A 14,754-nucleotide genomic window follows, 5' to 3' on the forward strand; every position below is an offset into this window, starting at 1 on the left:
GGTAACACACAGGACCATTCACGTGTCATGCTGGTGAAGGGACAGGGTAGGTAGATGGCAATTCCTTGCTCCCCACCTGTGCTCCTCTGGTATATTCTTTACCATCTTAAGCCCCCCCATTCTAAAGTCTCCTAAAAACCAAGAACTGATGGGGAGGGGATGCTCACACATACAAAGCCTCCACAAAACTCTCTCCAACAATGTCACTGTGCTACAAATAAACGCAAGAGACACCCACAATTCACCCTTCAGCAAAGGTGAGTGTTCGGAAGGAGGGATTTAAGGATGGAAAGAGTGTTAGATCTGTCCCGTGGGTCCTGTAGCTCAGCCAGCACCTCTTTGCCCACAGACGATGCCAGACCCCACCACCTCGCCAGGGACCAGCCCGGTCCCCTCGGGTCCCACCATATCTCCTGCCCCACGCCCCTCCCCGACCGCACTCTACTCACGTTTGATGCAGCGCTGGGAGCCCGTGGCCTTGCTCCAGCCGTGGCAGCACTGCCCCCCGCACACATTGACCCTGCGGGAACAGCAAACAAGGACCAGTGTCCGGCGGGGCAGCCCCGCTCCCCACGTCGAGCCGGGCCGCGGGGCGGGCGCTGGGCCGGGGACACAAAAGGCGGGAAGAACGAACCCTCCCGACTGAACTCGACGCCTCACGCCGGGCCGGGCCGGCCGCGGATTCCCGGGATAAGGGAGCTGGCCCCGCGCCCGGCCCCACGTGCCGCGGGTGCTCCGGGGCGCCGGGCCCGGGGCCGAGCAGGTAACGCGGGGCCGGGCAGGTAACGCCGCGGTGCCCCCGGAGCCCGGGACAGCCCTCCGCCCTCTCCCCCCTATCAAGGGGCGACAGCGGTCGGGATGCTGGCGTGGTGGGGAGCTGTGGTGTGGAGCGGGGGACGTGCGGGACGGGAGGGCGCCTTACCCCGGCAGCGGCGGCAGCTGGTGCTTCTGGCGGAGGGGCAGGGCGGCGCTGCTGTTGCCGTGGGGGCCCGGCGGCGCCTTGAGCCGCGGGCTGAAGCGGGCCGGCTTGGCGAAGGAGGAGGCGTGAGCGGCGGAGTTGGGGTGGACCTGGCCGGCGGGGCCCAAGCGGAGCTGGACGGCGGCGCTGCCCGGCTTGCTCATCCGCCGGGTCCGCTCCGGGGGGCCGCCGCCGTAGCGCGTGTTCAGCTGCACATTGAACGTGCGCTGCTGCTGCTCCCCCCCGAGGAGGGTCGGGCGCTGCTGCCGGCTGCCAGAGGAGCTGCCCCGGCCGGGCTGCAGGACGTACGTGATCCTCCTTAGCCTGCCCTTTTCGGAAGCTGCGAGCCCTGGTGACAAAAGCGCCCAGGCAGCGAGGAGGAGGAGGAGAAAGCCCCATCTGATCCGACCCATTTCCACAGCGGGAATCCCTACAGCCGGCGAACTTCGCGGAGCCGTGGCGCAAGGGTTTCCTCTCCTCCAAAGGACGCGGGGGTGCGTGCGACCTGCGCCCGCGGCGCGGATCCCTCCTCCGCTCGCTGCCCCCCAACCTGCTCCGGGCGGGGCGGAGGAGGAAAAAAGCCTCAGGATCCTCCCGCCCGCCCCCCAAACTGTTGGGAAAGTTCAGCAAACACTTCGCCCCGTAGAGCAGGAAAACATCGTTGGAAGAAAGGAAGCGGCGGGTGCGAGCCGAGCTGCGAGCCGGAGCGGGAATGGAGGAGGAGCAGCAGGGGAAGGGTGTTTGCTGGAGGGGGGTGGTCGCAATGGAGAGCAGATGTCTCGGTGCCGGAGCTGCCAGGGGTCTGCCTGCGTGTGTAAGGAACGGCCCCGGAGCCGGTGCGGGCTGTTCCCAAGCCCCTCTTTAAGAGTTTCTCGGCGAGTGAGCGTGTGCGGAGGGGAGGGGGCGGGCGGAGGGAGCCCCTGCCCGGTGCCGGCCCCGCGCAGCCAATCTGGGCCCGCCCTCACGGCAGGGGCGCTCCCGGGCCGGAGGGGGCCCGGCCGGGCCAGGTGACCGCGGGCAGGGCCGGGCAGGGGTCCGGAGCTCCGGGCCGTGCGCCCCTAAGCCAGCCTCAGAAACACCCGCTGGAACACGCGGGTGCCGAGCTGCCCTCTGCCCAGGACCGGCCCGCACGGCCCCCCGTACCTGTGCTTCGGCAACAGCTGAACCTTTCTGCTGTATTTCAATGGAGGTGAGGCTTTAAAGCCCCCAAAGCGTAATGTACGTGCTTCACTCGGTAGGTGGGGACTCGATGAAAGCGCTTACACACGTTTAAGGTAAGCACATCCCTCCGTCTCAGCCTGGTGAGAGTCAGAGGCTGCTCTTAGCAGGATTAGGAGGGACTGTATTGTTCCTTGTTTTTCTTTATGTTCGTAAAGCAGTATGTATTAGTAAAGAATGAAATACAAACCACAATTGTATACTCGTAATTAATGTATAAGCAAAACTGCCCACGTTTTTCTCCAGTATGTCTTCACTAATCTCACCCTTCAGCGCTGTAAACAAAAAAACAAAAGTTCACAATATAACCCGAAGGTACATCTTTTAAAATACTCAGAAGCTGATGTGTCCGAGCTCTTTCCAAGAAACTTTGTGGAGAATCAGTTTGCAAATCCAATAGCTTGGAATTCAGGTCCTCCTCCCAGGGCTCTCCTCTGCTCTTTTCCAGAGCTTTAAGGACACTGACCCCGGCTCCATACTGACGAGATTTTGCTCTTAAATGCTCTTGGCACAGCTACACAGACAGAGAGGGGAGCAGGAGGGTTTTAGGTGTACTCAATTCTAGGCAAAAGCCAGTGCTGAGAGCACAACAGTCCCTTCCTCTTTAGTTCTCATCTATTTAAAACTGCTCAAAAATAAATAGATGTTTTAAATAGATGGGAGTTTGGAGCTTGCTATAGTCACAGTGTAAGGCATCCACATCAATGTTAAAGGCTTCTGCTCCTGTGCCTCCAGTGGTCTGAATTGAAACACAGCGTTTGAAAAGAAAATGCCACAAGTACTTGGGTATTCTAAATCCACAGTGGATTAAATGAGAATGAAACTCTTTGGTGCTTCAGAGAACAACCGAGATAAAGCCTAAAAGTTTCCAAGCCCCGGGTTGAAGTTAGCAGGGAAGATAACTGTGAGACCACTGCCTCTTCTCATAGCAAACATATACATCTATTGTCTTTTTAACTTGGAAGACATTCCCAGCAAGTGAACTGCTCAGCCTTCCAAAAGCTAATTACTGTGAATCCCAACTATGCTAACCGGTTTTGCACTATTTAGGGAACAGAAAAACACCTTGAAACCAGTGTGGGGAGGTGAGGACTGACTAAGTGGTGAGAAACTGACGTGGTACTCAGGATTGTTGCTCTGCACAAGGCCACTGTCCTTCAGAAGTTTTCCAGAATGAGATCACAACTCTGTGTGTGGCTGGGTTTGTTGAACAGAGGGCAAAAACTGCATCATTCCACAGCAGCAGCCAGTTGCTTTTAAGAAATGTGAGATTTAAGTCATGTCAAGCAGGGGGCAAATGTGGTGTATTACTGGCTACTGTACAGCAAGTGGTAAGGAACCTCAAGGGAAATACAGTCACAAAGGTGGATGCCTTGCATAGAATCACTGAGGTATAAAGCCATTCTTGATAAAACATTTAGTGTTATCTGAAATTAATTGCTAGAGGTCAAGCACTCCTCACAAATTTACATGGCAGATCTGATTTTCAGTGTTCTCTTTTTTTTTTTCCCCCTCTAGCAAGGAAATCCACACTTTTCCATTTGTCTGCTATCTGGTTTTGCTTCCTCCCTCCCTCCCCCTCCTTCTTCTCCACAAGGTCTTGGATGTCAGGTTTGGCTGCAGTAACACATCAGGTTGGCTGCATAAGTTTTAACAGCTAAAAGAGGACTTCAGTGAACCACCTCTGCAGACTAAATCTCAGCTCAAAATTTTTTCACATGTAGAAGTTTCTGCTTCCAAAGGACAAGAAGTTCATCCAGCACAGAGCAGCATCAGCCAGATGCTGGCCTTTTAAAATCAAGCCAGGTGACTACTAAAATTCTGAGGATTCTTCAGTAAATGGTGTCACTGCTTGTGGGAAACCTGCCCTGGCTGCCTCCCCAGCTCCTGTGGAAAAGCCACTGACTTGAGTAAGCAGTGACAAACAGGAATTAGGACCTCACACCACCTTTCAGGAACAGCCCTCTATTTGAAGAAGAGTTGGGAAAGCAGTTTGCACTGTTTCTGTTCTTGTCCCCTGTGGTTTGTGACTAAAGGGTGGACATAAGGAACATAAAGTTCCTTAGTCTGTACACCACCCTCCAGAGGGGCAGACCTCTGGATGCTCTGCTGAAAGGGTGAGGCTGAGAAGGGCAGAGCTGGCTGGAAGGCTTGGAGCAGGACAGATGCAGGAGGCAGAACTGCTGCCCTGATGAGATGGCACAACTGCCTCAAGGTTTTAAGACTTAATGGACATGGGGAGAAGCCAGTTTGAGAGTGTGAGTATCTATAAGAAGGACCAAAATAGCATTGTTCAAACCAAAATAAAAGAACTGAACTGCAATACATGTTTTTGCTCAAGTCTCATGACTTTGGGGTCAGTCCCATGAGTTGAACGAGGAGGGACAATATTTTTGAGCTGTCAGAGCTGGCAGCACTCACCCCTACTGTTCTTTTCATCAAACAGCTGTTGCCCTGTCTCATGGAGGATGTGTTTGGTGCATTGGCTGCAGGGCAATGCAGGGACCTTGCAGGATGCTTCAGTGAGGGTGTGCTCTGTGTTCTGCTGGGGGTGAAGCCATCTGAGCACAGGTGATTGCTGAGCCAGCAATGAGCAGCACAGTGCCACCACAGCTCCCTGTGACTCCATGTCCACGTTAGCCAGGCTCTAAGTTGAATGATGTGTCCAGCTAGGGGGTCAGTAAACATCCCTGCTGATCTCATAGATCCACCAGGCAGCAAGTCTTGGCTTGTAAGCAGAGCTGGGTTGGAAGCTCACATTTAACATTAGAGTTTGACAAGGCTAAATGCTGTATTTAGCTTCAATTTTGGCTATTTAAGAAAACTTTTACAGTACTGTAGCTCCATTAGCTTCAGCAATATTACTTCAAACTTCTTTTGAGCTAAAGGAGGAGAAGCAGTCTATAATTTCTTGTAAGCTGAGAATCAGCTGGAGACCTGTATTTGCTCTTTTCCTTTTCTGTACTATACAATTATCTGAAAAAAGTCCTGTATTTTGCAGTCTAAATTACACTTTAGCCATAGCTCTGTACAGGTAACATGACTCTAATGTGGAGAGTACTTCTTTTGAACAAAAGAAAACAGCTCAGTCTAACTGTCATCAGAGCAGGAAAAAGAAGTAATTGGTGTTTATTATGTCACTAAAGTAAGTCACATGTGACTCTGAATGCATATGTGATTTGCAGAGTAAGACCATGTAGATATAAGTATCATTTCTGCATGCTATTTTTCAAACAGAACTGTACCTTCCAACCCTGTTTGTTGTTTGTTCCTTCAGGCAGAAACTGCAATTACTCTACAGTTTGTACTAATATCCTGAGGCCTCAACTGTTCCTGAGTGTTACCACAGTATAAATATCATTAATAATGTTTCAGAAAAGGACACGTCCTGCTCACTCTATTCATGTAGGCACTTACACTCACTTCCAAGGAACTCAGATAGTCAGAGTAGGCCTGGATGGATGTGTGAGGCTTTGGAAGGAAGCAGCTGAGCTTTGCTGTACCCATTCACCACTGGTGACCTTCCTTGTGATTTGGAGGTCTCTAATGACCATACCTGGCACATCCCAGTAATTCCAGGCTCCCTCTACATTACCTTGGGTAACTGGCCTTCTGCCTCCCCCTTGTTGGATTTGCTGGATCCAAGATGCATGAATGTGCCTTCCCAAACTCCTTGTCTGAAAGAACTCATGGTCTCCCAAGGCCACACTCCCCCTGGCACTGCAATCAGGGACTGCTGCGTTAGGCCCTGTACACACAGCCCAGGTGACAAATCCTGCTGGCTCCTCTGACTGCAGCCACGGGGTCCTGAAGCAGACCAGCTCTTCAGGGGCCAAGGAACTTTTATGATGAGCTTGGCCCATTATATGAATTCACACCTTGGAGCAGTACAGATCCTGTGTGGCACTCAGTTTCTGAAGCAGACAGATTAGCATGCAGATATTCCAGAGCCACAAGTCTGGATGGGAAAAGAAAACAAAGTCAAGAGAGATTGCAAGAGGGACTTGTTTTTTTCCCTTGCATTAAGTCACACTGAAAGTTGGCTCTTTTTTGCAAAAGTCTGATGCCGGTCTGTCACCACTGACCACCACCATGTCCAACAAAACACACACTTGAGGCAAGTAAGAGTAGGCTTCTCTATAAGTTACTGACAATAGCTGTAGTGAAAGAAGTTGTGTGGATTTGTATAGCCTTAAATTCCATTTTACCAAACTAGCAGAAATCCATTCTAGAATATTTGGCAGTTTCACAGTAATTCTCACGTATGGAAAATAACTGATTCAGAAATACAAGATTTTTTTCAAGATATGAAAATATCCACACTCTGCTGCTGCAATTATTCTTCCCCTCAACAAGATAAATACATCTTGTCTACAAAAAAATTAAAATATCTATAGAACTTTTTTATTACATTATTCCTTATGATTAATTGTTTGGTTTTTTTGTACAATCCCATGTACATTGTAAATAAATAAACTGTAGATGAAATTAGGTGAAAAGGACCACAAAAATAACAAAATACATACAATTATTTCACTTTACCTTAGGAGAAGGCATGTTTAAATTAACATGTTATTCACAAAAGCAAGGTAAATATTATAACTAATATTTGAGAACTCTCACAGCGTGACTATGTCGTATGCCAAGACTACTAATCTCTACAAAAATAAACTTCAGCAATGGACCCTGATTTTTCAGTGTTGCACCGTGTGCTGCTCACACTTTTGAAAGCTGAAGGAAAAAGAGTCTGTATAAAATAAAGCTGCTTCTGACTGCAATTAGCATTGAAGAACGTCTTAAAGTTTTCATAATTGTACATAATCTAGACAGACCAGCAGATCAGTGTCAGTGGAAGTGAAGCAGACAGAAGCAGTATGAAACTATGGAAAGAGGAGCCGTGGCTCGTGGGAACACCAGCCACACTTACCCCTGCAGCAGCTGCTGAATAACCTGAAAGGTGATGTTTGCACAACCTTGTCTGGTTGGCCTCCCCCTCTCACAGCCTGGGATGAAGTTGGGTGGACAGCTTGGGTGTCTGCTGTCCAGTTTAACCTTGCTTTGCATGTCACAGAGACAGGAACCCAGCCCTGTTTAGTACCTGAGCTTGACTGTCAGGGTAAAAAATTGTTTAAAAACCAGCTGGGCACACAGAGCAGCAGATCCTGGCTCTCTGAATTAAAAAAAGGGCAGACTACTTCTTCTCATGATGCACTTGGAGCAGCTCCCAGAACACCAATGTTCGAGGTTGGGAGACTGTGTATAGGTTCTCTGTCTGCTGCTCCTTCAAGGTTTGTGATGGAAGATGACGAAACGAAAATTACAAGCTTCTTTTTTTTTTTTCCCCGATTTTTTAAAGTAGGTAGGTAATAAAATGCTGCTTTAAATGTAAAATAAATGCTTTCATTTCCATCACTTTTCCTCCAATAGCAAAACGTGTCTGCAGAGATGTTTAATGTCAGACTGTAGTGTGTCTGTGTTTTGCATCAGCATGCTTGAACACTGACCCTGGTCTGAGCAGGAGCACCTTTGAGGGTCCCCTCCACCCTTAATTACCATCAGCATCTGTGATGAGGTGTGGCACCATGCCTAACAAGCAGCCTCAGGTGGAAACAGGCACAGCTGCCGCCCATTTGGGTCAGAAACCAGTGTCAAGAAGCAAGCCTGCAGGGTAACAACGTGGAAAACTTCCTGGTGTCGGCTACAGGTGAGAAGGAGATTGAGGACTGCAAGAGCTAGGATGGGATGAGCAGACCTCAGGAAAAGGCTCAACACCTGGGCTTACAGATGATGCCAGGCACAGTCTGAACTGATCTTGCCACCAGGCAGGTTGTAACATAACATCAGAGAGACACATCAGCCCAGCACCTGCACTGAGAAAATACAAATCCAGCCTGGCCTTATAGCAAAGAGGTTTAGCCGAGGAGGTAGGGGCTGGGTGCACCAGATAATCCAAACATGGTCTCTGATTAGCCAGATTAAAGTGATGTGAGTGACTACTCGATTAGAACCCTTCTCAGGTTATAGTCAGTTTTGCAGTATTCACCTGAGCCCAAGAAAAAAAGGCACGATTATGAAAATAATAATTTTTTATCCTCCTTTAACAGCTGTATTTAAAACAAATCTCTGTGACCACCAGATTGTTTCAGACCTGCCATTGTAATTCACCTAAAGCAGCAGCAGCAGATGCATCCAAACAGCAGAGGGCTTGTGCTCCGTGCCCAGCCCGGCCGTGCCGCCGGCAGACAGACAGACAGACAGACAGACACCGCCGTGTCCGTGAGTCACGAACCGCCGCTCCTCTGCGGGCACCCGAGGGGCAGCCGAGCCTCCATCCATCCATCCCTCCCTGCCTCCCTCCTCCCGCCGGGGCTCGGTGTCCCGGCAGATGCACACACGCACCGGGCCCGCAGCTGCACATCGGCTCTGTCAGAGCATTGCGGGCAGCAGCGCATCCCACCAGCAGCGGCAGGGAGGCTTTCGGCTCTGCACATCAGCGCTCCTAGCAGGAAAAAAATAAGTCTGAAGGATGTGCCTCAGTGCTAAAGAGCCTGTCTGGGAGTGAGACTCTTCAGTTTGAGTCACATGTAGGTGGGCTGTAAAGAGAAGAACAATTATCTGTCCAGAACAGGGTCATCCAGGAAAGCAGGCGTTTGTAGTGTGACGTTTCAGCTCATGGAGCCTCTTTTTCTCATTTTGGTTGAGTTGACTTTTAGCCAGCAGCAGACAAAAAATTAAAATTCTCTAGATTCAGGGTCCTAGTGTTTTGTTCATATTACAGTTTAAAATTTTATGAAAAAAAGAAAAAAGAAAAGGAAGCAGATTCCTGTCCTTTTCTTCCAAAACAAGTGTAGAATTTTCGAGGACCACAGTTTTGACCCATCAGTGAACACACAATCTTGAACTGAAAAGAAGTAATCTGAGGACAAAAGGAATGATCTACCTCTGCACAGAAGCTTCTCATCTGTTCCTGTTCAAAGCACATTGATGTCCATCTCTGACCTAAAATCAAGTAGTGCCTTTACTCCTTCAGAGCTGAACTAACCTTTGTTGCCCCTCATTCTCTGCAGAGTTGCAGCCATAGCTGACAAGGATCAGGATTTTGCTCCAGGACTGTAAGTTTGATGATTTCCAGAGTTGATTTAAAGGCAACTGCAATTATGAAAATCAGAAATTATAACTGCCAACAATTTAAATTGAGTCAGTCAAGAAAACCTGAACAAAGGCCATATGTAAGTTCTTAGTGCTGATTGGCAAAACCTCCAGTGGTTTTCCTGAGTGTTTGCCAGTTTTGTGAAAGATACAATACATAACATTTTTAGGGTCTACAGGAATCTCTTGTGATTCTTTACAGTTCAAATCATCAAGTACTATGACATTTTCATCTTCAGTGTTTCAGCATTTAAAGCAGCTTTTCCAAGCCAGAATTGTACAGCTCTTCAGTCTTCTTTTGCCATCTACTATCATGTATCTTTCAAAGACTAGAATAGATTTATACTAATTAATTTAGGTCTTCTCAAAGATTGGGCTAATAAACTGAACTTTCACACCTGCTACCTTTTCTTAGGCTTTCTTAGTCTTATAATGAGGTGGGCCTTTTCCCTCTGAAAGAATTTAGGATTCATTTTTATTGCAGAGAGAATCTCAGCTACTTGACAATACAATTCAGTAGAACAAAGTCTTTTTACAAATAGTTTTGCTGAACAAAATATTAACAAAGGCAGCTTCAGTATTTCATCACAATTTGATGTAGGGTGTGTAAAGAAAAAAAAAGAGGATCCATAGTTATAACTGACCTACAAAAAGTGTTTGTTTTGATTCTGCATCCAAATCTCATCTTGTCTCTATGATCTCCAACTTTTCAGGCAGGCAGTGCCTGAGGATTAAGTTCTACCCTGTTTGGGAGAAAATGGGGAGTTTTATTAACTTATTCATGTTTTAGGTTGCTATTAAGAGCTCTGATCAGCACATCAAGGAGGTGGGAGGGTTTTCTCCCTTCTTTTAAAACTTGTTGTACAGGTGAGCTGAGGCTGAATTTGCCTTTAAACTAAACAAACCTCTTATCAAGTAATTTTCTTGCATGTAACCCTTTCCAAATGCTTCCACAGCGATTTTTTTTCAAGTAGCCATAATGATGTCACCAGACAGGTAGCTTATTATTCACATTACAAATAAAAATCATAAAATAGTTTTGAGTGAATTATCTAAGGAGCATTTTGTGAAGGAAAATATAGGTATCGTATTGTTGAAAGAGCTCCTAGGGATCCTCAAAGCAGGGAGAAAATTTCTCCTTCTTTTTCATTAAGTGTGCCTGCTGTAAATAAATGTTTGATGGTTTGTATTGTCTATTGAATGAAAAAGACTTAATGTGGCCATCTAGTTAGGTGTATGTGTTGAATACTTCATTAGCTAATTTTCACAGCTAAAAACCCCCATACTTTAAAGCATCTTTATCCTCTCTGGCTGTGCAGTAATCTTCAGTACATGTTAGCCTGTATCATGAAAGCTTATCTTCTCAGCAAATGAGGCTTCAAGTTCTCTCTCACTGGTAAAGTAGTTTAGCTCTATGCCAAGCTGGAAAACTTCACCCTCCCCCAGGGGTAAATAAAATCCCTACAAGCAAGAGCTCAAGTTGAGCAAGTTCTTCACCAGCTACTCTTTCCATGAGTCACACACTTCTCTTATGCAGAATCTGTCCAGATCCTTGTCTCAGTGATATAAGATCAGCATAATCTAAATTACCCTTCATAGCTGAAAACAATGCTAAGCCTAAAACTAATGAGAATAAAAGCCCTCTGCAGTAACAACCCAAAATTTCTTCTCCTTTCCTTCTGCACTTTTCTTCACTCTCTTAGTCTTCTTGCCGTTTTTCCTAGGTCTGGCTCTCTAATCAAAACAACATGCTTACCTTCTCACATTGATTATTTCTAAAGCAGCCACTACTCTTCTTAATGTTTTTCGATCAGGGAGATGCTCTTCTTTTCTTATACTTTCTGATTGTGTCTCCCTCAGGATATTATGCCATTGGCACGTGGTCATTCCTCACAGCACTCCAGTGTACAAGGCTTAGACACAAACCACAGCAGTGTGCTGGAGGACACAGAACCTGGTTTCAAGGGCTAGCACTGCCTCTTAAAGCCCATTTCTAATTTGAATAAAGGTTCTTATATTGGGGAAAACCTAATGCTCTGAGCGTACTGTCTGATCCTGTAATCAACTAGTCTTGCACAGACTTAACAATTGTCTTAACAATTATACATAACCATTGTTTCCACAGCTCAATTCCAGCAAGAACTATGAATAAGAAAATGTTTTTACTTTTGTGACTTACTAAACCAGAAACCCTGACTTGGAGAATAACCTATTTTATCCAAAGAGGGATGTACAGTGATTAGCACCTTCCAGGCCTAGGTTTTTAGGAGGCTACATGAGAAACCTTTCTTCAAAAGTAAGAAAATAACATTCAAAGTAACAGAGAATGCTTAAACTGAAAATGTGGGTGAGAAACCATGAGTGCTGAATCCTCATATTGCCAGCCCATCTGAAATACTGGGCACAGCAAGCAGAGCAGTCCCAAGGGTGAGTTTTGATTTTATTGGGTATTATAGTGATATGTGCACAAAGGTTTGTGTGTTGTCAAGAGAATCTTGTCAAAGATAATAATCCCACTGAACTGCTTGGGATGTTCTCACAGTTTCACATTCCAGGATAACTCCAGAAGTGTAGCTGGTGATGTACGGGCATTGTGGAAGATGAATGATATTCTCCTGACCTTCAGTAGTAGGTTAAGCCACTAGGTAGCTTGTTGAGTCCAAAAGGAGTTACACCAATATTCTGGCTGCAAAAACCTGTAATTTAAAGATGTTTGAAGTCACGGGATTACAAGCATACTGAAGTAACAGAAACTGTGGCACAAAACACTTTCAACTGCAGGCAATTAATGATTCTCTGTTTATCTCTTTGTTTTACTCGGTCTTTTTTCTACCTATATGTTTTATGGTATACAAGAATAAATTCATTAGGATTTTAATATAAGACATGCTAATGTACTTAGAGGAAAAATCAAAGCCCCATAACAGGTTTTGCTTTGTTTTAAAATTACACTGGTGTAAAAGCCAAGGACATGGTTTAGGTTCCCTTTTATTGCTTTAGAGTGCTGTCTGGCTTTTCCAAACCATATATATAAATATGACTGGATAACCTGGAGATAGGAAAGCACTTGTTTAAACATGTGCATGCCCACAGCACCACAATTTACAGAAACAGAGCTGGCACCGTGTTCTGACACAGAAATTTAGGGTTGCACCACACTTACTGAACAATTGCTCTAATGTTTGAAATACAATGGCTACACTGTTTTGTTTCCAAGTTCTTTAGGAAAAATCACTACAAATTTTTTTGGTACCATAGTACCTCTCTAGATACTATAGAAAAGTATTCAGTGTATTATTTCTCCATTAGCTGTTACTTATTATACTCTAAAAAAATCTTGAAATTAAAGCTTAGGTACAACTAACTGGCACTTAGGGAAAAATCTTTGAAATTCAGTGGAAATGCTTTAGTAGCCTGTGGATTCAGAAGTGGCAGGTGGAACACAAACAAATAAAAAAGGCTAAGAAAAACCTCTAAATTACATATACCAGTTTCATTGTTACAAGCCAGCAAGTCAAGCAAGCACTTTGTTTTATGAGGTGTTACCGAGTCAGAGGAAAAGGGGTCAGGGGACTGTACCAAAAAGCAGCAGTGCAAGGTAATGGAGAAAACCCCCACATTTGTCCCTGTCAGAGGCCAGCTCCCTGTGCTGGTTGCAGTTGTGATATACGGTGATATACACTATATAAACACAGCCTGGTGCTCCTCAGCCCAGAGAAGCTGACTTGGAAAACACCACATTTTCCCAGCTTAGCCTCACAGTTTTGCCCTCCATAATTCTACATGGATCACTGTCTGGTCACTTCTGCACATGGCCCCTCTCAGGGGGCAGCTGTGAAACAGAAAGGTTTTGGTGCATTTTGGTTCATTCCAAGCTTATTTCTTGATGGCAAATCACACTTCTGCTTTCTTGGTATCCAAAACTGATTTTGTCATCCCGACTCAAGGAAAGTATCTGTGTGGGACTAAGGCACTGAGCACACAGCTGCCAGAAGGTATGACAGGATGTACTAACCTGTCAGAAAATCTCTGTAGGACTCTAAGAGAAAGAAAATATCCTTAGCTGTTAAAAATCACATTTTCTTTAAAGAGACACTGAAAAAATGTGAGCCAAAAAGTGGTATTTTCAGCCTTGGTCTCTGCTGCATTTGACTAGGTAGACAGAAATTTTGATGGAGTTTCAGGAATGCTACAGCATTTTTTTTTCTTTTACTTTAGCAGTTCTGAGCAAAAATGTCAATTTATCTGGGTTTAAGTTGACACTGCTGTGGCTCATTGTATCAGGTTCATATGTAACACTGTCTATTTCTATTAAGCAGCTTATAATACTCACACCTATGCAATACTTTTCATTTATAGACTTCAACACACTGGCACAGCTGTACCCCCATCTTACACAGGGGACAAGTCAAGGAAAGCAAGGCCAACACTGGACTTTCTAACGCACACAGCAGTTTGGGTGGCAAAAGGATGTCGGATATTACTTGGTTTTTTCCCTGGTGTGCTGGAAAAGGATTTAATTAGGCACAGTGGCCTTCAAGTGTGCAGCCATTTATGGGGCCGAAGGCTCACCAGGGTTGCTGTGTCTCGCAGGCACAGCTGGTTGTGTTTTGGGGGCAGGGGCTCAGCCTGAAGTGTGAAAAGCCCCCAGTGCCACAGCCCCGGCACAGCACATCTGCTGCACCCAACCACTGCCTGCTCCCACCTTACTGGGGCTGGCACAGACACGGAGGGGAGAGACACACAGCCTGGGAAACGTTGGTGCCATGGGATCAGAGGGAACGTGAAGGGGAGACTCTTTTCTTGTGAAAAGAGAAGGGGAAAGGCAGAAACTTCCAGGACAGTGTGAGAAAATGCATTCAGGGATGAAGAGGTGGGACATGCTGCACCTCGTACATGAAAGCTTTGATCCAGCAAAGAACATAAACACTGCTTAGGTGTCCTTTTAAATTACAGGAGCTGGAATACAAAGATGCCTGAGCTTTGCAGTTTTAACACTTTTCCACTCATATGTCTGTCTCTTTTCTTGCCCTGTGCTGGAAACATTTGCAGAATTATAGTCCAGTTCTCCTGAGTACCATGCCCAGGCAAATGGAAGCATAACAGGACAGGAAGCCAGCCCTTCATTACACAAGAACCAGAAGGACCATAAAGCAAGATCCCAGGGTGAGGCTGCCAGCAGTGCAGCCCTTATTGTCAGGAGCAACCCAACCAGCCCTGGGGCACAGGCACACCAATGTCATTTCCACAGCCTCATTTTCACTGCCCCACCACTTCTTTGTGAAGCTGACACTCTCTTTTAATTCCCAGCCTCCATTTATGCACCACCACTTTATACCGACTCCTTGCTTTCTGCGTGAGAATTTTCTTTTCACCTTAGCAAAGTTCAGGCTTTTCCTGAGTGGATAACATGTAAGTCAAGTTATCTG

The 14,754-nt window shown here is 46.3% G+C and overlaps 1 protein-coding gene across 6 annotated transcripts in view; it reads right to left on the minus strand.

Annotated features, from left to right (window-relative positions):
• Nucleotides 1–2,123, minus strand: part of LTBP1 (latent transforming growth factor beta binding protein 1) — a 188,988-nt gene extending 186,865 nt beyond the window's left edge. For 2 of the 6 annotated variants that reach the window (XM_064708729.1, XM_064708726.1), the window contains exons 1-2: nt 923–2,121; nt 450–520 (exon numbers count right to left, since the gene is read on the minus strand). In XM_064708729.1, coding sequence (XP_064564799.1) covers nt 450–520; nt 923–1,371 — 520 coding nt within the window. In that variant the 5' untranslated portion in view covers nt 1,372–2,121. Of the gene's footprint in view, nt 1–449; nt 521–922 lie in introns of all 6 variants that reach the window. The other 4 variants (XM_064708731.1, XM_064708728.1, XM_064708730.1 and 1 more) reach the window with 3 other exon arrangements.
• Nucleotides 2,124–14,754: the final 12,631 nt, after the last annotated feature.

Source organism: Zonotrichia leucophrys, chromosome 3 (genome assembly GCF_028769735.1).
Source record: "Zonotrichia leucophrys gambelii isolate GWCS_2022_RI chromosome 3, RI_Zleu_2.0, whole genome shotgun sequence".
NCBI lineage: Eukaryota > Metazoa > Chordata > Aves > Passeriformes > Passerellidae > Zonotrichia > Zonotrichia leucophrys.